At 33.9% G+C, this 20,267-nt stretch overlaps 4 protein-coding genes across 11 annotated transcripts; 1 reads left to right on the top strand and 3 right to left on the bottom strand.

Annotated features, from left to right (window-relative positions):
• Positions 1 to 1,030: 1,030 nt before the first annotated feature.
• On the top strand, positions 1,031 to 4,474 carry LOC107644861 (SKP1-like protein 21). Of its 2 annotated transcripts, none has more exons than XM_016348805.3 (9): positions 1,031 to 1,198; positions 1,554 to 1,821; positions 1,951 to 2,172; positions 2,307 to 2,498; positions 2,570 to 2,680; positions 2,851 to 2,929; positions 3,101 to 3,201; positions 3,380 to 3,561; positions 3,935 to 4,474. In XM_016348805.3, the coding sequence occupies exons 2-9, from the start codon at positions 1,786 to 1,788 to the stop codon at positions 4,074 to 4,076; spliced, it is 1,065 nt and encodes a 354-aa protein (XP_016204291.1). In that variant the 5' UTR covers positions 1,031 to 1,198; positions 1,554 to 1,785; the 3' UTR covers positions 4,077 to 4,474. The 2 variants fall into 2 exon arrangements, with proteins under 2 accessions (XP_016204291.1, XP_016204292.1); XM_016348806.3 differs by having other exon boundaries at positions 1,070 to 1,338.
• Positions 4,475 to 5,742: 1,268 nt separating this feature from the next.
• On the bottom strand, positions 5,743 to 11,288 carry LOC107644858 (uncharacterized). 2 transcript variants are annotated; one of them, XM_016348802.3, is made up of 10 exons: positions 11,014 to 11,288; positions 10,411 to 10,635; positions 9,706 to 9,842; positions 9,527 to 9,571; positions 9,402 to 9,455; positions 8,652 to 8,756; positions 8,341 to 8,544; positions 8,021 to 8,106; positions 6,449 to 7,437; positions 5,743 to 6,348 (listed from the first exon to the last, which is right to left on the bottom strand). In XM_016348802.3, exons 2-10 carry the CDS (start codon positions 10,625 to 10,627, stop codon positions 6,122 to 6,124), a joined length of 2,064 nt encoding a protein of 687 aa, XP_016204288.1. In that variant the 5' UTR covers positions 10,628 to 10,635; positions 11,014 to 11,288; the 3' UTR covers positions 5,743 to 6,121. The 2 variants fall into 2 exon arrangements, with proteins under 2 accessions (XP_016204288.1, XP_020958901.1); XM_021103242.2 differs by having other exon boundaries at positions 10,411 to 10,631.
• A 412-nt stretch (positions 11,289 to 11,700) lies between these two features.
• On the bottom strand, positions 11,701 to 16,829 carry LOC107644857 (ATP binding microtubule motor family protein). Of its 4 annotated transcripts, none has more exons than XM_016348800.3 (18): positions 16,415 to 16,738; positions 15,881 to 16,037; positions 15,550 to 15,750; positions 15,256 to 15,445; positions 14,929 to 15,134; positions 14,574 to 14,818; positions 14,436 to 14,481; positions 13,881 to 13,985; positions 13,731 to 13,787; positions 13,559 to 13,615; positions 13,238 to 13,310; positions 13,066 to 13,149; positions 12,674 to 12,960; positions 12,542 to 12,588; positions 12,335 to 12,356; positions 12,179 to 12,247; positions 12,049 to 12,087; positions 11,701 to 11,937 (listed from the first exon to the last, which is right to left on the bottom strand). In XM_016348800.3, the coding sequence occupies exons 1-18, from the start codon at positions 16,603 to 16,605 to the stop codon at positions 11,893 to 11,895; spliced, it is 2,121 nt and encodes a 706-aa protein (XP_016204286.1). In that variant the 5' UTR covers positions 16,606 to 16,738; the 3' UTR covers positions 11,701 to 11,892. The 4 variants fall into 4 exon arrangements, 2 of the variants coding, with proteins under 2 accessions (XP_016204286.1, XP_016204287.1); XM_016348801.3 differs by having other exon boundaries at positions 13,072 to 13,149; XR_015883523.1 differs by lacking the exon at positions 12,335 to 12,356 and having other exon boundaries at positions 12,179 to 12,261; positions 12,538 to 12,588; positions 13,072 to 13,149; positions 16,415 to 16,829.
• Positions 16,830 to 17,404: 575 nt separating this feature from the next.
• Positions 17,405 to 20,042, bottom strand: LOC107644856 (Oxoglutarate/iron-dependent oxygenase). Of its 3 annotated transcripts, none has more exons than XM_016348797.3 (7): positions 19,771 to 20,042; positions 19,522 to 19,668; positions 19,139 to 19,196; positions 18,950 to 19,024; positions 18,462 to 18,519; positions 18,190 to 18,362; positions 17,405 to 17,938 (listed from the first exon to the last, which is right to left on the bottom strand). In XM_016348797.3, exons 1-7 carry the CDS (start codon positions 19,839 to 19,841, stop codon positions 17,585 to 17,587), a joined length of 936 nt encoding a protein of 311 aa, XP_016204283.1. In that variant the 5' UTR covers positions 19,842 to 20,042; the 3' UTR covers positions 17,405 to 17,584. The 3 variants fall into 3 exon arrangements, with proteins under 3 accessions (XP_016204283.1, XP_016204284.1, XP_088344348.1); XM_016348798.3 differs by having other exon boundaries at positions 19,522 to 19,665; positions 19,771 to 19,969; XM_088488222.1 differs by having other exon boundaries at positions 19,517 to 19,665; positions 19,771 to 19,866.
• Between the last annotated feature and the right edge of the window lie 225 nt (positions 20,043 to 20,267).

The following is a 20,267-nucleotide window of genomic DNA, read 5'->3' as shown; positions in this document are numbered from 1 at the left end:
AGTGCTTATTTAGGGTAGTACCATATACCCCTAAGTTCTATTTTTTTTCAATTTTGTTCCAAAATTTTTTGATTTACATCAAATATACACCCGGAGGTTAAATTTTCAAAAAATTTAAGACCAATATAACAATAATGCATGAAAATTATGCTTGATTTGCTTGTGTTGAGGAGTTGTTCTTATGAAATTGTTGTTGAATCGATCTTAAATTTTTTGAAAAATTAGTCGTCAGGGGTATATTTAATACAAATCGAAACTTCTGGGACAAAATTGAAACAAAATAAAACTTAGGGATATTTTAAAATTTTTGTCAAACTTTAAGAACAAAAAATATACTTTATCCTATTTATAAATGATTATTTTAGTGTTTTAATTTGCAAAATTAGATATTATAAAAACTAATCATGTTATATTTACATCGAAAATAACTACCTGTGTAGTCACCAAAAAAAAAAGAAAATAACTACCTGTGTATATATATTGAAATAAAAAATACACATTAAAAATAAATTAAATAATACATATATTTATATACGAATACATAATGATTAATAAATAATTTGATAACTAATTTTTATGTACACATAATATTTTTATTTTAAAAATTATTATTATATTTTATATATATAGGTACATATATTATTTAATTTATTTTTAATGTATATTTTATATTTTAATATATATTTTATATGAATAACTGATTTGATGGCCGATTTTTAGTATACCCATAACATAATTAAAAAATATTTTGGACAGTAATTCAAGGTATTACTCTTTTTTCTTTTTATTTTCTTAATTATTTGAGATGCAAAATGATGAATCATGTTTAATTGTTTACATTACTCTTATATTTAATTATTTACACAAAAAGAATCATGTAGACACAAAAGAAACACCAAAATTATATTTACATTCATGAGAAAAAAAAGACAGGTGAATAAAAAAACCCAAGTAATTTGGTAAGGAGAGCCCATCAGGCCCAAACGTAACTACCTATGCACGTGCGAGGTCACCGTTGTTGGATAAAGTCACGTGACTGAACTCCATGGATTCAACCGCATCTAAATTCGAAGATCCAGCTGAAACAAAAGACAAACCCTACCCTAACATACCTACTTAGCTTCAGCTTCAGTGTTCTTCGATCTTCTTCCCTCTTTGTGCAGTGCATGCTTCCCATCATTTTCTCCTTTCATTCAAGGTACTTCATGTTCGTACCTCCGATTTTGCTTTCTCGCTGTAATTCCAGAGAATTTCTCGTTTCAAATGGATTACTTTAATTACTTCAATTCAGAGCCATGGAAATGAAGCACTGATATCTATGTTTATTATAGAACCAAGGTCAATATGAGATAGAATCTGATTTTGAGATAAGGCTTCATTTCGTTACATACTGAGATTGCATTTACTACTTCAATTGTTGATTTATGAATGTGATTATGTGATAATAAATACTTTACGATCCAATGTAGCTATGCTTGCAAGATATTTCTCATTATATGGTAAATTATTTTTGGTTATGTTTGGGCTGAAGTTCACATGGTTTTGTGTGTTAGGAGAGGACTTGTGGAAGCTTTTCTCATAACAATGCCACTACAACACTTGTTAGAATCAGAGTCTAGAACTGTTGCAATTCGTGGAGAATACTTCAAGAGTCTCTACTTATTTTCCAAACCCAAGTTTTTGAACAAGTGTGAAGTTTTCTTTCTGTTGTAGTTACTCTGATACTGAACTGGGATAATTTGTGTTGCCGAAACCCTAGTACATACGAGCTGTGCCATTTCTCAAATGTCTGAAGCTGCTATGGCAGTCATGAAACCTGAGGTACATATGTAGTTTCGTTCTATCTGTTTAGGAGCTAAAATGGGGGTCTACTCGTTATGATATTGTAAAGGCTATATTGTTTCCTGAGCAGTTCATTTGCTGATTTCAATTTTCATTTGGCGTTCTTAGATGAAATCTTATATATGGCTTAAAACTGTGGATGGTTCTATTCAACAAGTAGAGCAAGATGTAGCCATGTTTTGCCCCATGATTTTCCAGGAAATACTTAAGACAGGCATGGGATCTTCCAAAACTTATGCCATATCTCTTCCACAACGTGTCAATCCTTCAATCTTGGGTTTAATACTTGACTACTGTCGTTTCCACCAAGTGCCAGGCCACTCTAATAAGGTCAGCAGTAATTCCAGCTTTATGTATGTGATTCCCTATGTATGCATGCATGCATGTGTATATGATAAAGATACTAGAAATGAGGCACAGTTTATATGTCAATTAATGTTTGCACGGGATTGCTTCTAATGCAGGAGCGGAAAACCTTTGATGAAAAGTTTATTAGGATGGACACAAAGAAGTTATGTGAATTGACATCTGCTGCTGATAGCCTCCAATTGAAGCCTTTGGTTGACCTGACCAGCCGAGCACTTGCTCGGATTATAGAAGGAAAAACACCAGAGGAGATTCGTGAAACATTTCATTTGCCTGATGACCTCACTGAGGTGTGTGATGATAGCCAAGAGTGACACTCATGTCTGCAATAAATTTCTTATTTATATTTGGTTTTTGACAGGAGGAGAAACTCGAGCCTCTTAGAAATGTAACTGATGATCCACGTATTCGACTTCTAAACAGATTATATGCTAGAAAAAGGAAAGAGTTGAAAGAAAAGAAGAAACTAAAGGTATTTGCTAATTGCTAACACCTTTCCTTTTAAATATTCTTGTGGTTTGCATATTGAATGTTAATAATGTTGCTTTAAATTTGTTTACATTATCATTATTAAGAAAATGATGCTTTAAAGTTTGTGTCAGCCAATGTTGCAACCAAACTGAAAAGCTCCATGTGTTTCAGAATGTTGACATTGAAGAGGAGCCTAAAGATGAGCGCTCAGTTGATGACCTTCTTTCATTTATTAATGGTGCAGATGGGGGTGTGTTATGTCTTCCACCCTCACCCCTTTTCTAATTTTCATTTGTTATTACCTTCCTTTCCTTTTTTACCTTCCTTCTGTTTCCCTTGTGGGTGAATATAATAACTTGAATGCATGCTGTCTTGTCTTTCCTTTAAATCACTTCTCTTAAGAATATATATGATTTGGCAGATATAAAGGAAATGAGTGCAAATAAGAATAAAAAGAAGAATAGGAGAAGGAAAGGCCATGCAAAAGATCTTTCTTTGGAAAATGTCAATGAAAACAAAAGGGTTAGACTCTCAGTCTTTGCCACTCTCTTATCTTTCTGAAATCACCAGTTGAATGATGTGCATGCTGTGAACTCTTATTCTCCTGGCTTAGATGAATACATTTGTTGTCTTGGCATCCCCCCGGGGAAGTTCTGCAAAGAGTATGCTTCACATTAAATTTCCCTTTTATATGTCTTAGGAGTTGGATTCTGTTCCCTTTGCATGTCACAATCGCAATGTTGACAATGCCTTAAAGGCCTCTCCAAGCAAACACTCACAGACGCAAGATTTACCTCCCATGAGTTTTTCTCCAAAGCTCGAGTTTATTAATGGTGATCTTGATGATGAATTAGATCCTGCAATGAAGGAGGAACTTGACAGGTTAGGGATGTGTTTGTGGTAGTTATTTATTTATTTTTTGTAAGAGAATGAGTTCATCGTTTTCCCTTTGAGTAAGTGTGAGTTCAAAGTGTGTTCTCAGGCTATTCATTACTTTCTTCTTCTATCGGGCAAGGACATCCTCCCCCAACCCACCAAAGAAGGAGCAATCAAAGTCCACTGGATATAAAATAGTTCCCCCTGTTCAGTCATTTAATCCGGTTAAAATGATTGGATTTAACATAGAGGATTCTTGTTTAATTTCAATTGGCTTTTATTTTTGCTCCAGTTAGTCTTTCAGCTAATTGCTGAGTGATTATTTTTTTCTTTTGTTTTATATTTCATTTTTCGTAATTTACTTTGTTTCTTTTCATAGGGAAGTGGAAGATTTTGCTCGAAGATTAAATTCAGATTGGCCCGAAAGGATGCAAATTTTATCTTTGGGCCAAGACAGAAGACTAGTTCCAATTTCTATGAATAGCAATGTTTCCACACGCATCTTCACAGGTATGGGTTAAAGTTGAAGAGATCTGGAAAGCTAGCAGCTTAGGTTTTGCTGTTCTCTGCATCTTGGATGGCAAGTACCATGAGTGACTTATGGCCAAAATGTAGTTTCTTGTTTCACCTGGATCACTTTGAAGATGGGATCTGTGCCGACCCTGTTTTCTTGTACTTATTCTGGGTCTTAATAATATTGGTCAGCTAAAAGTGATTTCATTGTCATTTTTTGTTTTCTTTTCCTTTATTTTATTTGACTTATAGAAATGCTGTATTATACCTTTAGACACCATTTGCCAGTTGTTCACTTAAACACTTTGGTCATTGTGATTATGGTTGAGTTGTAATTTACATTTTTTGGTGTTGTGTCTGGATATCAAAGTTAAGTTTTGTTTAGATAAAATCAGTTTTTAGGCAATTGGCCATTTGATTTGTACTCTGCAATATTGTGAGTTGACTTGAGTGTAGAATAGATATGAAACGAACTATAGCCATTTCTATCTTAAATTTGTCTTGGTGTACATGAATATAGTAATACGTATTATGATGAGAATCATCTGGTCCCTGGTCCCTAAAGCTGCGTTTGTTTCTGAGAACTAAGACAAGACACTAAGAACAATATATAAAGAATAGAGATACATAATTTAGTATTTTTGTATTCTGTTTGATAATAAAGTAGAACAAATTATGAAAATTTAATATATTCTAATTTTTTTCATTTAAAAAATTTGAGAAGAAAAATATAATGATAAAAAGTATAATTATAAAAAATTAATAAGAATAATAAAAAAAACAAAAAATAAGTTGTGTTATTTGTTAGTGTCTCTGTGTCTGTTTTGTCAGACTAGATAAAAAATACACTAACAGAATGGATACAAAATACACTAATTCAATATCTCTGTATACAATGTCTCTATTCATGTTTCATCTATCAAATATGATTTGTGTTTTTGTTTCAGTATTCCGTCCCTGTAAACAAACGCAGCCTAAGTTCTTACCTGTATTCTTCTCTCTTTATTACTTTCCCAAATGATAAAAAGCTTTGCTATGTCGCGCGTAGTCGACCAGCTATTTCTTCATACATATGGAAATGGCTTACACGAGAAATTAATTTTAGAACAGCAACCACGTAGATAAATGATGAACGATTTGAAATTGTGAGAAAATATCAGGTTAGTGATATAATAAGTTTTATTACAGACTTTGGCCAACAGCAATTGCGATTTGCGAACGTATTACGTATAAGAAAGTTTGAGTAGCGAATTGATATGTAATTTTTGCGTCGATTTCTTGAACTAAATTACAACTTTGCATATAAATTATAGAATTCCATTTAGATAGCCAACAGCTCATTCTAACAAATTTTCACATGAAATTCACGGCTATAACTTACAAAAACGCAAATTCGTACATAAAGACATTGATAGCTCTATATAGCTCCAATAAAATGCCTACATATAATAGGAAACACGAACACGAATATGAGGCAGCTCACTAGTTGATGTTAATGCATCATTGTCTTTAATTACTTACAAGTTTGTGCCAAACAATTTAAATACTTTCAAGTTAAAAGTAGCTAAGTAAATTTTTTCCATGAGCATTTAAATCTTGTACAATTTTTTCCAATATTCGTGCAGCTATAAGTCTATATGTTTTCTTCTACACTCCATAGTTACCCCAAGATAATGTATACACAAAAAGATTATTTTTTTTTACCTTTACACGCTAAAGTGATAAGGCACAAAATTTAGTCAGTTATTTCAAAATAAGGGGGAAAAAATCTGCGTTAGTACAGAAAACATTCAAAACAAGTAAACAAATTTATTCAAAAATCTTAGCAATAATACCACCAAGAAAAAGAACCTGACTACCTAATCCCCTATGACATCATTTGAACGAAAAGGGCAGAAAAAGACTGGCAAAACCTTATCTACCTTCCATATTGTGACAGAAGACCATCGGGTAAAACTGGAACTTCTGCCAAACAACAAATTAATTGGCAATAAGTCAAACTATGCATATCTGTATAACCAAATTAATTCAATTTCTTCTTTCCTTCTTCCTATTAGGCAGCTGTCTTTTGTTTGGGAATATATTTTATCTTGGTTCCCTTTTCAGGCTTCATTCTGTGATTGGATTGAGGAACCTTCGGGGCTGCGGCTAACCGCTTAACTCTAACCTCAGAAGATTGACATACTGCCATTCTAGAATCCTGTATTTCCTGGCATCCAGGAGGTTCATAGTCGGAAACAATCAATTGCAGATGATTTGATGACATAGCTTCTTTCCATCCTGCATGAGAATTGTTTTTATCATTATAGTAAATAAGAAAAGGACCGCCGGATAATAAAAATTATAAACCATGACAAATGTATGAAGTAGCATAAGTTACTTTGTTCAAGAAAAACTTTTGCGGCATGGCTGGATAATAACTGTAAGCTTCCTGGATCCATTATCCCCTCTGTATTGGAAACATTAATCTCGAAACCGACATCACTACCGTCTGTACTGCACGACCTTAAACAACTTGGATCTGACTGGTTCTGACAATCTCCATTTTCATGAATTGTACTCACTTCTGTCTCACCACTTTGAACTGGAAGTGGATTTTTAGTTTCGTGCCGGCTAACTGGCCTCCAAAGCTTAGTGGCCATATTGTTGCTATTCTGGAAAAAATCAGGATTCAATGGCTTATTCTGAGAACTATTCTGGTTGGCCAGATTGTCAACATTGCAGTCTGCTCGAGATGCCACTGCATTACGCTCTGATTGGCTGCAATTCCCTAGAGTAATTGATATAGATCCTATCAAAACTTCATGATCCTTATCTTGGTCTGGTTCTTTATCTACTCTAGCTTCTGGAACCATCCTATCAATTTCTGGTTTTGACTTTGGACTCCAAACTCTACAACCATTAGCTACTGTAGCTACCCTATGATCACGATGGGTTCCATATTTCTGAATGACTTCAATCTTTGAAAGTGTTGAGTTCTGGCTTGTATGAGAATCATTCGCTACAGCCCATTGTGATTTTTGCGGACCCTTCTGTCTGGAAACTGCTGTGAGTCTACGATTGGGTCGACGTGCCGACCGTCTTTCAATATACTGATCACTGCCAAGATTGTAACTAGATTGAACGCCATCTAGTCCTACATTTGTGTCAGGGCATTGAAAAGGATCATATGAAGGAGCGCTATCTATGAATGTTTCCAGATTATGTGCTTCAGAATCATAAGTAGCCAAAGATGCTTCTGCTGCTGATAAATCATCTTCTGCGCTCCCAATGTGCTCTTCAATTTCTGCCTCATGCCTTTGTTCCCTTGCCTTCTGGTCTTTTTGTCTAAGCTTCTTCTGGCGTCTCCTCTCCAATATCTCAGCTTGTCTACAAATATAGAGCACATTGTCAAATAAAGACTAACGAGTCATATTATAGACACGTCAACAGTTTTCAAGAGTATGATTTCTGCTCCATCTATAGCAACTTTTGCTAACCTCATTGCGTAGGCATCATATGATCCTGAGTCAATTTAAGCACATCCTGGAAGTACTCATAAAACTAGTAGCAGGTAAACTAATTGAAAAGTTGCATTACGAAGTTCCATTGCACAGGTGGAACGGATAAGTTTACTAAATCTATGCATTAGAGTTTTGTGCTATTCAATTATGTCCTTACTTTTCATTGAACCCATTATTCGAGTTGACCAATCAAGATATAATTCTCTCATAATGCAAGGGACTAGCACTCATTGTAGCAGTGGGTTATTTGTGTTGGGTTGTTATCTGTATTGATCTATCATTTTATAAGATCTCTTATTTTAAAAATTAATAAAAGGATTTTGTTAAAGCTCCATTCCTGAATTTCATTCAATTATGATAACATCCCCATAAAAGACAAGAGATCAAGAGACCTTTGTTTTTTTTCCACACTTAAAATCGCTATTTATTGCTCAAATGCAACCTGCTACCTTTTTTGAGCAGCTTCTTCCTCCTCCACCAGCTGCCTGTGGCACCTCAAGGCTTCAGCATCCTTGTCAGCAAGCCATGCCTTCACCTAAATTAAAGAAAAGTTATAAACTATGATGACCGACTCAAAGAAGAAAATTGTAAAATCTACACACAAGAAAACATCTATGCAAAATTTAACAATATTTCATTTTATGAATATCCAAGTGTCCTGGTCAGCTGGTCTACCTTAACATTCTAGAAGAAGCAGAGCTTTTGAAACCAAATATAAAAATATAAATATATTTAAAAGGGATATGTTTTAGAAAAAGATAACACTCACCAACTTCTGTTCTAGCAAGAAACATGTGCAAGCAACTAAATTTCTTGGTTCAAGACCAATTTTTCCAGCCTCTCCATCAAAAATATATCTTTGCATTGACACTGCAGTCCCACATAAACATGTTTTTTCACTAGCATCATCAAGGATAGTGAACAACTCCTGGGAAGATAAGGGAAAGCAGGAAGACTGAGAGTGAACAATATCCTGCAAACAATTTAGATATATACTGCATGAATGAACCATATATGTGTATTTAACTGTGTTTTAAAATCTGCTTAAATAATAATGGATCAAACCATTGTGTTGCTTACCAAAAGGGCAGCACCAGCCCTCAGATAATACTGTGGTAATGAAGAAAATCCTGGCTTTTGTAGAAGGGCTGTCAGAGCTTCTAAAATTGAAGATGCTGGAACTTCCTATTAAGAATTAGAAGAAGACATTTAGACTAATTTATGGAGGAAGGAAAAAAAAGGGGGAGGGGAGGACAAAAGAGATGTGGTTCTGGATCAAATATTTAGTTTCTTAAGTATTCATATCTTTCCATAGCATAGCATAGTATTCCATTTTATACAAAGCTAAAAGATTAAGCAGATGCTGGAAAACTAAGATTCACATCTGAGAAGCAACAAATACAAATCTCTACAAACACACATGGAATTTCCATAGCCAAATGCAAATAGAAAGAAGTCTAACAGAATATAGCTCATAAAACTATTCCATAAATGAAAGGTGCGAAAGTAGTATGCCCTTGGAAGTACTAAATATACAAAAAAGAAGGCAAGACAAAGAAAAAAGAAGCATACACTAGAATTTCAAGACTTCCAAAGCCTTAATCTATAACAAGCAACTGAGCACTTGCCTTAGTTAAGATGAGTGTGTGAATTGGATTGGAGAACCAAAGTTAACTTTAATTCTTTTCCCCCACATTTCATCTCTTACAATCACAACCTATTTTTTTTATCTCATATATCAACACTTACCAGCACTTAAGCAAAGTGATTAACAGTTAAGTAACTTGAAGAATATATAAATCATTCATGCAAGAAGAAAGCAGATTTTACCTCCAGCATCACATTCTCAAACGATACAACTTCCTTTGCCTCTTCTATAGAGAGCTACAAAAATGATTATGAATAAGACAACAAATTAGAACAAGTTGCATTCCTTGTAAGATGATGAAAGTTACCTTATCCCAATATGCTCCTAAAAGGTCCCTATTTTTTGTAGAATCCTGTATATGCAAACAGCATCAGCAAAAAATCGAGGTGTACTAGGAAAAGGAACAAGCAGACTGTTATCTAGAGCATTAAGTAATTGCAAAACTATGATATATACTTAATTATATCTATCAAATCTATATAAAACCTTATCAAGCTTTTTCAATCGATGGTGTGCACGTATATGTCTTCTATAATTAATGGTGGAGCAAAACTCTCGAGAACATTTGTCACACTTCTGCAACTGAACCTTTACAGGATAGAGCAATGGCCACCCTGGAAGTTCTGCCAAATGAATGAAAAAGTTATTATAGAATAGAAGGCCCTATAATGAAATAAATCTCTCTGTTAAATGTTCGAAAGTTGCCCATGATACATTTTGCATATAACTTTGTTAGCCTTGAAAATAGGCTAGGCCAGGCCAGCACAAAAGCACAGTAGTACAAAGGTTTTGTGCAGCTGCATTATTTCTTCTTGTTAGAGACGCATAGCGGACACAAGGGCACTCAGATTCTGTTACGCTCGAGAATTGACAGCTGACATTTACTTATATAACAACTGATTCTAAGTTTGTCATGCTATCAAGATTTCTGGTATATATCTACATAACTTTAGAAATTTAATTAAATGACACATGAATATTCACTTCTATCTCTCCGAAACTCCCTCAACATTCCTTTCTTACTTTCTTTGGTTTTTCTCTCAGTTACTCTCCAGTGCCAGAATCTATAGTTCCCTTTTCATTCTCTTTAAAGGCCGGCTTGTCACACGGTTAAACACACACTTATCAATCCAAATGCACATAAAATTTGACAAGAACATTGAAGAAAGAAAGAAATCTAAGTTTCTGAACCTGGAAAAGAATTGCTAACACCCTGCTGATCCAAGGCATGAAGTAACTGAATCCACTGAACAGGGGTGTCAGTGGCCCTTGGAAAAGTGAAAAAAGGTTCCCTGCCAATCGCTTGTCTGATTATTGTATCTATTCTATCTTCCGTTTTCACCACTTCCATACTCCCATCATAGCCCTTCGCTTTTGCTTTTGCTTTTTCTTTTGCAGAAACTGCCATCTATCTACCTATTCATAACACACAGGATTATCAAGCAAATTTCCAATACTCTCTCTCTCTCTCTCTCTCTCTGCATATAATTATACATTCATAGAACGCATTCGAATAAGAGAAATGAGATAGGTGTCAACACACAACTAGAGAAAAACCCGAAGAAACAACACGATCGTTCAGCAACGAAAAGATAATAAAAATTAAATTAAATTGAAAAAAATATATATATTACACATTCGAGCTACGCTTTCAACGTATACGATAGAAACAATGAAACCTTACATTTACTTTGTGTGAACAAAAAATAATCGAGAAAGAGGATTAGGAAAATGTGATCCGTGAAAGTGTGTAGGTGAAAAAGTCAGTACAGAGTGATCGGGAAATAACGTTACCGGTGTTGACGATCGGAGAATGAAGGAGCTGGTATGCGAGTCGGAGAGGAAGAAGACGAAGAAGAAGAGTGTGCGTTTGGCGGGAAGGAAAATCGGCGAGAAAACACGAGAAAGCGATCGGCGTGAGAGTGAGTGTGAGAGTGAGAAATATAAATATGAAAATGAAAAAATAAATGTTTGATAAAAAGAGGGAAAAGAAAAAATAAAAAAGAAAATGCATGCGATTGGAATTGGGAGAGAGGAGAGTGATCTCTGAGCTGTAAAAATATTGTAACAAGCTGGCTTGTCCCTCTTACATTCATTGATAAAAGAAGATAACAAAAAGTTGTAATTTTATTTTATCTTTTTAATTCTAGAAATAACAAATTTTTACTTGAATATAAAATTCTAACTAGCGTATATTTTTGTATCTGTACGGAATAATATATAAAAATATATAAAAAATTTTATTAAAAAATTTATATATATATATATACTTAAATTATCACTATAAACAATATCTTTTGTTTCATATTCATTGTTAGTTAAGAATGTTAATGGATACTTATGAAAATATGACCGACTGTTTTTTTGCCCCTTACTCTCTTTATTAAAAATCAATGTTTTTTTTATCCTCTTTTATTAACTTGTGATTTATGATTAAATGAAGAGAAAACATATTTACCTAGATTTCCTCTTAAAACATACTTTTGTTTTGTCTCCAACATCAGAATTTCATATAGCAATGAAACTATCAAACGCAATTACCAATGCCCACAAAGTCAAGGTTACAACATTACATAGAGCAACTTCAGGTTGCCATTCATATAATTTTCTCTGGATACAAACGTAGTACAAGGTTACTGCAGTACTGCACAGACAAACATATTCACTTTTCAGCTAGTTGAAAAGCTCTCCAACTTCTTTTTTCATAATTCCCTTGATCTGTATAAACATTATAGCTTAGGTTATATGCCATGAGATATTGATATTTTTTTTCATAGTAAAAATGAAAATGAAAATGAAAATGACAAACTGTAACAGAAGAATGGATACCTGCTTTGCTGAAAGTCCAATATCCCTTAAATCATCAAGCTGTTGCCAAAAATTTGGTTTGGAGTCGGTTATTAATATATCTCACTTGTAAGAAACTATCAACTCGGGAAGAATTTTACTATGAACTTACACTTTTGAAAGGCTCGGGAGATTCTTCGCGAAGCTCAAGTATGTAGGTTGCTCTCTTCTCTCCAATTCCCTGTAACAAAAGTTCTACCAGTTCCATAAGGTATAAAATGAAAAGGGAAAAAAATTATCAAAGCAATGAAAGGTGGAGCATTCTAACCTTCAATTTTTTTAATTCTTCCCTGTAAGTATTTAGAAAAAACATAGTGAAGAAAAGCAAACAAAGTAAGCTAATTATCTCAAAGGAGCTATGAATTATACATAGAGCTATTCAAAGGTTGTAACAGTTATGATAATCACATAATCATTAAATGCATTGGGAATGACTATGCGCTTTCTGTTCATAATAATTGGCAATGTGACTTACTTGTTAGCTGAGTTTAAAAATCTTAGATATTCTTCAACAAGAGAATTCTGCAATTAAGAGAAACTACGAGTTAATAACCTGAAGGTACACATTTCAACATAGTCATTTGGCAATACTATAAATAGAACAGACCTTCATGCCAGAACCATGCACACTAAATGTTTCCCATGGACTTTTGGGATTCATTATATCCCGTCTATCATTAAGGCTCGTAGTTTGTTCAACTACAGGAGTTTTGGGTTCCATGATATCTACAGAAGTGCTATCAAGTGAAATGCATTCCTTTTCTGATATCTGCCATGGTGTTGACGAATAGAGCCATTTAAAACGGTTAGAAAGATCACGCAATTGAGAACTGATTGGTGTAGAACCACCTTCATATGCCATTGAACTGTTGTTCTCTTTGTTTATGTTTTGACCTGTGATGGCAAAATAAATAAATAAATAAATAAAAATAAACACAAATTGGCATTCATCATAATATGATTAGTCTAACAACTTTGCTTCAAAACTTATTTGCTCACATCTACCTTCTTGAACCATTGCCAATGCTTGTTGTCCTTGTTCAATTATCATTAAACTGTTGTTCTCCTTGTTCATGTTAAGGTCTGTTATGACAATAAAAAGAAGCCATTTTGATATTTCATCATATACAAACATGATAAGTCAAACAATCTCATTTGTGTAAACCTCTACCTTCGTGAACTAATTCCACCGCCTCATAGAAATTACTGGCATCTTGATGATTCTCTCCATTGAGAGAAATTCCCTACATAAGCACATTAACAACATCAGTTTCATGTTTTTCATACTTAAATAATAACATCGCCTAGGTTGCAATACTTTCCATTCTTACAGACATTGACAAGGGAGAGCCTTACTGAAAATAATCCAAAAAAAATTTTCTGCTATGAACCAGTTTCTTTCAATAAGAATGTTTTGATAGGTTTTATGGAGGCCAAATTGAGGGGAGAAACTGATAATAAGCTGAAGGATTAGTAACATTAATAAAATTACCTTTTCCTCTATAGGGTAGATTTCCACTTCACTGCTAGTATTCAAAGACGAATCACCCTGCATTGAGTATGCTTATAAGTATTCTATATGAAAAAATGTCAAGTATCAACTATGTAAATGTTTTCAACGTCTTGCTCAAATTTAAATCAATTATATGAGATCAGATAATTACATTTTCCACCATCAGATTGCCTTTCACATTCTTACTAGCATCTGGCAGTGAATTATCCTGCATAAAACAATATCCAAGCTGTTATCAACAATGAGAACATAGTTGTGCCAAGGTTTTGATCGATAAGATAGAAGGTAAATTATTTGTTACCTTTACCACTTTAGTGTTGGATTCAACATGATTTCCAGTAATGTCTAGTGAATTGTCCTGGTTTACCAATAGAGTCTCAGATGAATTTTGTACCATGGAAATTTCCTGCCCAAGGTAAATTATCCATTAATATTACACCTCACTCTGTAGTTCTAAATTCTACAAATTTTGTCTTTGCAAGTCAAATATCATAATTTATTGTTACAAAACTCGATTCCTCTACAAAATAAATTATCCATTAATAACAACTTAACTCCATATATATCCAATTTATCATTATTGTGAAGCTAAATTCTTAAAACCTTCATCTCTTCCAGTAGTGAAGTTTAAAGGTTAAGCCTATAGCTGAAAAGGACTTTGTTGAATGCACTTGGTAAAATTTCTGGTACAAAATTAGCTAGACTAGTAATGGTCCAATTGGAATATACATTTTCTTGCAAAGCCCTCCTTTAAGGCGAGGCAAATGTAAAGAATTGTAATTAATATAGTTGAAAAGGATAGTACATATAAGTATATTGGGGAAAAAATAAAAAAGAAAAGAAAAGAAACCAGTACCTTTTTAGCTCTAGCAGCAGAATTGCTTGCTTCATCAAATAATTTCCTTCAATTAAATTTGAAACAAAAAAAAGTTAATATCCACAAAATGGAAACAATAGCCTAATAAAATATGGGGAAAAAAAAATCAATATGCACCTTGCTTTGATTGCAGACTTCGGTGCAGCAACAACCTTCTTTTCCGAGTGATATGATACAGAGGCAGGTATTTTCCTAGCGGATTTCAAAACACTCTTGGTCATCTGCCTCTTCTGATAAGTCTTAATCTGGCTTGCTGAACTTGAAATTTTCTTTGTTGAATCTAAGAATGTTCGTTGAATTGATTGACATGATCGTGATGCTAAGCTTACCATGTAAATAGTATCTTGACAAAATGATGGGTTCTACGTTCACAGTACAGAAAAGAAAAAGGATCAAAATCAGAATTATAATAATGATACAAATAATTTGAAGAATAAGAAAACAAATATCTAAAAAGCAAAGTCATGATTACCAAACAGGCAACTATCAAAATTCTGCCAGTCCCCCTCAACGAATCTTGCAACATGCGTGTAAGTTTGCTTTCTCGATAGGGAACTCGGCTTTCATTGGTGCTCAAAGCATGAGAAACATTCATTAAGGCATAAATGGACTTGTTAATTTTGTTAGTCTCAGCAAGGCAAATGGTGTCACTGCTTTTCTTTCTAGCATCTTCATAACCTGATGATAAAAGTACAGAACTGTTAGTAGTATTTTTTATATATCACATTGATAATATATATATATATGTGTGTGTGTGTGTGTGTGTGAAAAAGATTAAATTATGGTTCATTTTTAACACCTGCCAAATCAACGAAACTCATTTTGCTCACAAGACCATTTTCTACACTTGCATTTTGAGAAAAGACATTCACAATTAATCCCATGTGACTTCTACGAGCATGTTCAAAGCCCTTTCTTGTAATAGTCTTTTGCGCAGAACATGCAGCAAAGTAGAAGTTCTGAAATTCGGCAACGGATTTCACAGGAATCTGCAATAAAAAAAACACAGCATAGCCTTTTATTAGATGTCAATTTTTCATGTTGGAAAAATCATTTTTCTAGATTAGAAGATGGCAAGTAGAATAGACTTTACTTGACTTAGTCCTTTAAACTGAATTCTACCACGATCTTCATAAACCAAAATTGGTGGGTGTCCTGGATTTAATAAATCAACAGCATGATCCTGGTGATCAACTTCATAGAAAGAAATGGATATCCACTTCCCATTTTTCTCAGCCAAGGAGGTGAACTCAGCAATTGCAAGCATTGCCAGACCCGGTTTTTCAGCAGAACCCTTGAAAAACACAGAAATTATTAGCCTACTACGCACATGATTCTACTACAAAAACTAACAATCAAAATTTTTCCCAAACACACAAAGAAAAGCGCAAAGAAAGACTCTAGCATGACCAACTGAGTCAAACCTGAATTAGGTGGGTCTTGCCACTGCCTCTAGCTCCACACGCAATAACGGTGCTATTATGACCTTCAAACACTGCTGAAACAAGAGGTTTAACCTCTCTTGAATATATCAACTCATTCTCCTCATGTTCCTCATAGCAATAATGCATCCAATACCGACTGCACAACAGATGAAATCAACAAAGTGTCATGAAAACTTGAAATTCATCAATGAAGCCCTAAAGCTCCATGTCAAATGGAGCCTATACGAAAATTAAATCAAATTCATCAACAATTATAGACCGAAAAGGAGCTGAAATTTCAATTTGTACAATTCACGATAATACACCCTAACTTAATCACCATTTTTGTCTTCTCAAATTAAAATGACGGACTCATGAGATTTACTACAGCTGCTACGACTTGTTAAAATCTCCAATTATGACATAACTTCACACAATGCAAAATCGCACCCTCAGAATTTTGAATTATTTCACGTCAATTGCACAAACCTGAAACTGCAACTACTTCGGAAAAAAAATGAGGCATATGCATACCTAGAAGATTGTTCTCCAAAGGATAAAGTAACGCTCTCAAAATTCTCCCCTTGTGGCTTATTCACCGAGATCCATGAATTGAGCTTAGGCTCGGAATCAGGCTCCTGACGCAAACTGCCTCGGAGTTTGGCCACAACCCGAACCTTGCGGGCGGGAGTAGATCCTGCGTTGTCGTGGTGCGTTGAAGCCATTTGAAAATGCGAAATTGAGATGCGAACTGTGTTACCTGTTAGCGTTGATTTTGATGGGAGAGAAAGTGAGAAGTGAGAAGTGAGAAGTGAGATGATAAGAATAAGAGAGAAAGGAACCAGCAGAATTTGGAAGTAGCCGTTATCGTGCGAGATTTTAAAATCATTCTCTCGCGCTCCAATCGACGACGTTTATATTTTATTTTTGTTTGGGACACTTCCTTCATACGCTTTGCACTAACCACAAATGATAATAAGGCGCTAAAATAAATGTCATGTCACTAAATAAGTATTTATTTAAAATATTCAATAATATTAATTATATATTTTAATTTAATTTAATTTATATGACAAGTTATAACCGAACATTAATTTAGAACAAAAGACTGAGAATATTATACATGTCTTAGAATCTTATAAAAGGTAACCAATTCTTTTCTCCATTTTGTAATTAAGAAGATGTTTGGAAATCTAAAGCATTTTTATTTATAATTTTATATATTTTAATTTACTAATTAATTTTGCTTCTAGTTATACACCTCCAATTAGAAAGAGAAACGGATGAGAGAAAGTATGCAAAATGAAAAAAAAAGAAGTGATGATTAAAAAATAAAATTTTATAAAAATATATAAAAATTTAGACTTAAAAAAATATAATTTAAATAAAATACGTAACTTTTGGTTTTATTCTCCAATTTCTTTTCTATTTTGGTAACAAAAAGTTAGGTTTTTCTTAGGTAGTCCTAAGTTTTTTGGTTTTTATTATGGCAAATTCTCTTGTGCCTTTGAGTTTGGTGCCAAATTTGCAAATAAGTTTTCATGAACCGTACATTAAATTGAAGGTTTCCAAAACATTATAGTACCCGATTCTAAGACAATATTGAGCACCATAAGATGTGGAATACCTACCACTATCATTTTTACAAAGGAATTCATATTTCCAACAAAATGGAATAAGTTTGTATTAGCAGTGTGTGCAAAATCAACATAAATGACAACTTTTCCTACATGTACCATAATAATCTTGGGAACCAATCATGAACACAGGATTTCGTTGACATTCTCCCATGGCCGCCCAAGCAGCGCAATTGTCATCCTCATCAATACAATCACCACCATCTGATACGGTTGGGACCTTACTCTCACCAATTGGTTTTGCATATAAGTATTTAATTGCAGACCACATATCCCCCTTAAGGATAGGGCATCTAGAATGTATACTCCTCTTGTCATGAGTTGCACTTAGGTGGAGGGAGAAGAACAGAACTGCATTCCCTTTTACTGGCTGGAGAAACTTGTTACTTTCTCCACAATCCGACATGCCGCTACTCTTCGGCTGAGAGTATATTTAACATGATTAAATGGTAAACACAGGTCCAATACCAGGCAAGATATTGAGCATTTAGTTTTGATACGCTAACAATGTTACATTCATCAATTATGTTATGTAACCACACTGAAGGTATTGAAAAAATCACACACAGTGAAGACAGTATATAACAGTTTACAATGGCAGTGTATCAAAGTTGGTCTCCAAAAAACAAATAAACACATTGGAAGGAAAATCTCTGGAGTGGCCTCACTCACCTCTGATTCGGGAAAGAGAATTTGACCCCCTTGTGTAGAATTTGAGAGATATAAAATAACGGTTGCTATTAGAGGTCCATTTGATTCCAATTTGGTCTTGTTTGTAAAATAATCTAAGTTCTGGCCATCCTGTTCAAGCTCATAATGCTTGACCTGCAAAGGCTTGCTGTTCTCTAGTAAAAATGATTAACAAACGAGACAACCGTTATATTAGAGTGTGTAATACAGAACACAGGCAGACAAATACAGGCCTGAACATAACAATTGGATACCTTTAGGAAGGAAAGTCCAAAGCGAAATTCTTTCTTCAATCTTTGCAACAATATCATCCTAAATCAATTTAGAACATCATCATAATAATGTCCACAAGGTTGGTAATGAGCTAAATGTGGTCAAGCAGCAAGGTTAAAACAACAAGCAGGTATACATTGGCTGCAGCAGTCTCATGCATATACAATTTCTCTCTGTTTTCAAGTTCCGTATGAACATTAAGGATCACAATCGAAGAACTGCATGCAATGAGTCCTTAGAAGTATACATGAATATTAAGAAACACCTCATTGATTTGCCTTAATTTAAGGTACACATAAACAAACAAAAATACAAAATTTCACCATGCAATAATAGAGAACATGAAAATGAACCAAAATTGAAGGAAGAAAAACACAGTCAAAGCTAAAACTAGTCATCACAGTATAACCTAATAATTTGCCAGAGCCTAAACCATGCAACTAGGTATGGAAAAACTTAAAAGACTCACTTCGATATCCAATGAAGTTTCGGATGCAAGTCTCCCATTGGCCGCATCAAAGGATTTTTCGTTCACATCATACGCCTTAGTACCCAAAATTTAAAAAAGAAAAAGGAAAAAAGAAAAGGAAAGAATCAACAACTTGACTGAATGACAATAAAAAGCAAAAAATAAAAAGAAATGAAAAAAGAACCATACCAAAGAAATAAGGTAGTCACACTCCTTGGCAGACAAGAACTCTCTATATAGAAAGACTCTGTAGTAACAGATACAATATCATCAAAGTTTAATAATCAAACGAATTAGAGCACATAATAAAATGAGTTTAGTTTCTATGCATTAGCATTCAATCAAGAGCTGTCATTAGACAAAAGAAACCACTTCAATCTACATACCAGCACCCAAATGGATATAGTGCATACTGCATAGAAATTAAATTATAACATAATAGATCATTCAAATGCATTTAAAACAATAACAAAAAAGAAAAAAAGCAAAGAGATTAACTGAATACCTAAGTCATGAAAAAATGAGAATGCTTCAAGTGGAGAAAAAGTTGTAGAGAGTAGAAAGTACCTGACCTTGGTTGCCATGAGATCTGGACAACACGTGTTGGATCAATGCTGTTTGGATTCACTGAGTGGCCTAACCCTAACATATAATGTGATGATGCATTTTCCTTCTTCAACAACAACAACCCCTCCTTCTCCCTTAGTTCTTTCCTGCTGCTAATAAAAATTCACAGCACCAATAATAATAATTGAGTTTAGACCCTAATTCAACCAAATCAGAGAATTGGGGAAAAAGTGAGGGCGAACTTGTAAATTTACCTGTCGGAAAACGAGGGTGAAAGAAGCAGCGAAAGCGTGTAGAGAGTGAGAAGAAGCGAAGCAGAGGCCATTGGAGATCAACATAGAAAGAAAAACAGTGATAATGCAAAACGAGAGTTCCCTTTATGGAGCTATACATTGGTCTCTGGTAAATGGTAATAAATTATTAAATTAAATTTTATCATGAAATCCGTGGCTAAATCTTTTTACAATGGAGGAAAATCGTGTGCAATCCAGACATATTGATGATGTTGGTGTTTTTCTTGTGGTACGGATATTTGTAATCGGTTAGTCCGATTGCTTTGTAATAGAATTTTTTTAAATATTGTAATAAATATGAGGGTTTGATTTTTTTAATTCATAAATCGAATAGTCCAAATTTTGTTTTTAAAAATCGATTTGTTCTTTAAAAATTGGATGTCTAATCTTTATATTTTGAATTTATATGTAGGATTAACACTTTTATTGTTTATGATTTTAAAAATTAGATATATTCT

Source organism: Arachis ipaensis, chromosome B5 (assembly GCF_059453495.1).
Source record: "Arachis ipaensis isolate K30076 ecotype BB chromosome B5, ASM5945349v1, whole genome shotgun sequence".
Taxonomy (NCBI): domain Eukaryota; kingdom Viridiplantae; phylum Streptophyta; class Magnoliopsida; order Fabales; family Fabaceae; genus Arachis; species Arachis ipaensis.
The sequence above is the reverse complement of the archived record's forward strand: the minus strand, read 5'-3'. Positions and strand labels throughout refer to the sequence as shown.

Excerpts from the sequence above, each read along its gene's own strand:
- LOC107644861 (XM_016348805.3), top strand. The coding sequence starts at position 1,786 with ATGTCTGAAGCTGCTATGGCAGTCATGAAACCTGAG. Across the intron at positions 1,822-1,950 it reads TGGCAGTCATGAAACCTGAG|ATGAAATCTTATATATGGCT; the intron begins GTACATATGTAG and ends TGGCGTTCTTAG. Across the intron at positions 2,173-2,306 it reads TGCCAGGCCACTCTAATAAG|GAGCGGAAAACCTTTGATGA; the intron begins GTCAGCAGTAAT and ends CTTCTAATGCAG.
- LOC107644858 (XM_016348802.3), bottom strand. The coding sequence starts at position 10,627 with ATGGCAGTTTCTGCAAAAGAAAAAGCAAAAGCAAAAGCGAAGGGCTAT. Across the intron at positions 9,572-9,705 it reads GATTGAAAAAGCTTGATAAG|GATTCTACAAAAAATAGGGA; the intron begins GTTTTATATAGA and ends TTGCATATACAG. Across the intron at positions 6,349-6,448 it reads AAAAGTTTTTCTTGAACAAA|GATGGAAAGAAGCTATGTCA; the intron begins GTAACTTATGCT and ends ATTCTCATGCAG.
- LOC107644857 (XM_016348800.3), bottom strand. The coding sequence starts at position 16,605 with ATGGCTTCAACGCACCACGACAACGCAGGATCTACTCCCGCCCGCAAG. Across the intron at positions 13,311-13,558 it reads TCTACCCTATAGAGGAAAAG|GGAATTTCTCTCAATGGAGA; the intron begins GTAATTTTATTA and ends GTGCTTATGTAG. Across the intron at positions 12,589-12,673 it reads TGCATGGTTCTGGCATGAAG|AATTCTCTTGTTGAAGAATA; the intron begins GTCTGTTCTATT and ends TCTTAATTGCAG.
- LOC107644856 (XM_016348797.3), bottom strand. The coding sequence starts at position 19,841 with ATGGCCTCTGCTTCGCTTCTTCTCACTCTCTACACGCTTTCGCTGCTT. Across the intron at positions 18,363-18,461 it reads TTGGACTTTCCTTCCTAAAG|AGAACAGCAAGCCTTTGCAG; the intron begins GTATCCAATTGT and ends CATTTTTACTAG. Across the intron at positions 17,939-18,189 it reads TTCTCTTTCCCGAATCAGAG|CCGAAGAGTAGCGGCATGTC; the intron begins GTGAGTGAGGCC and ends ATATACTCTCAG.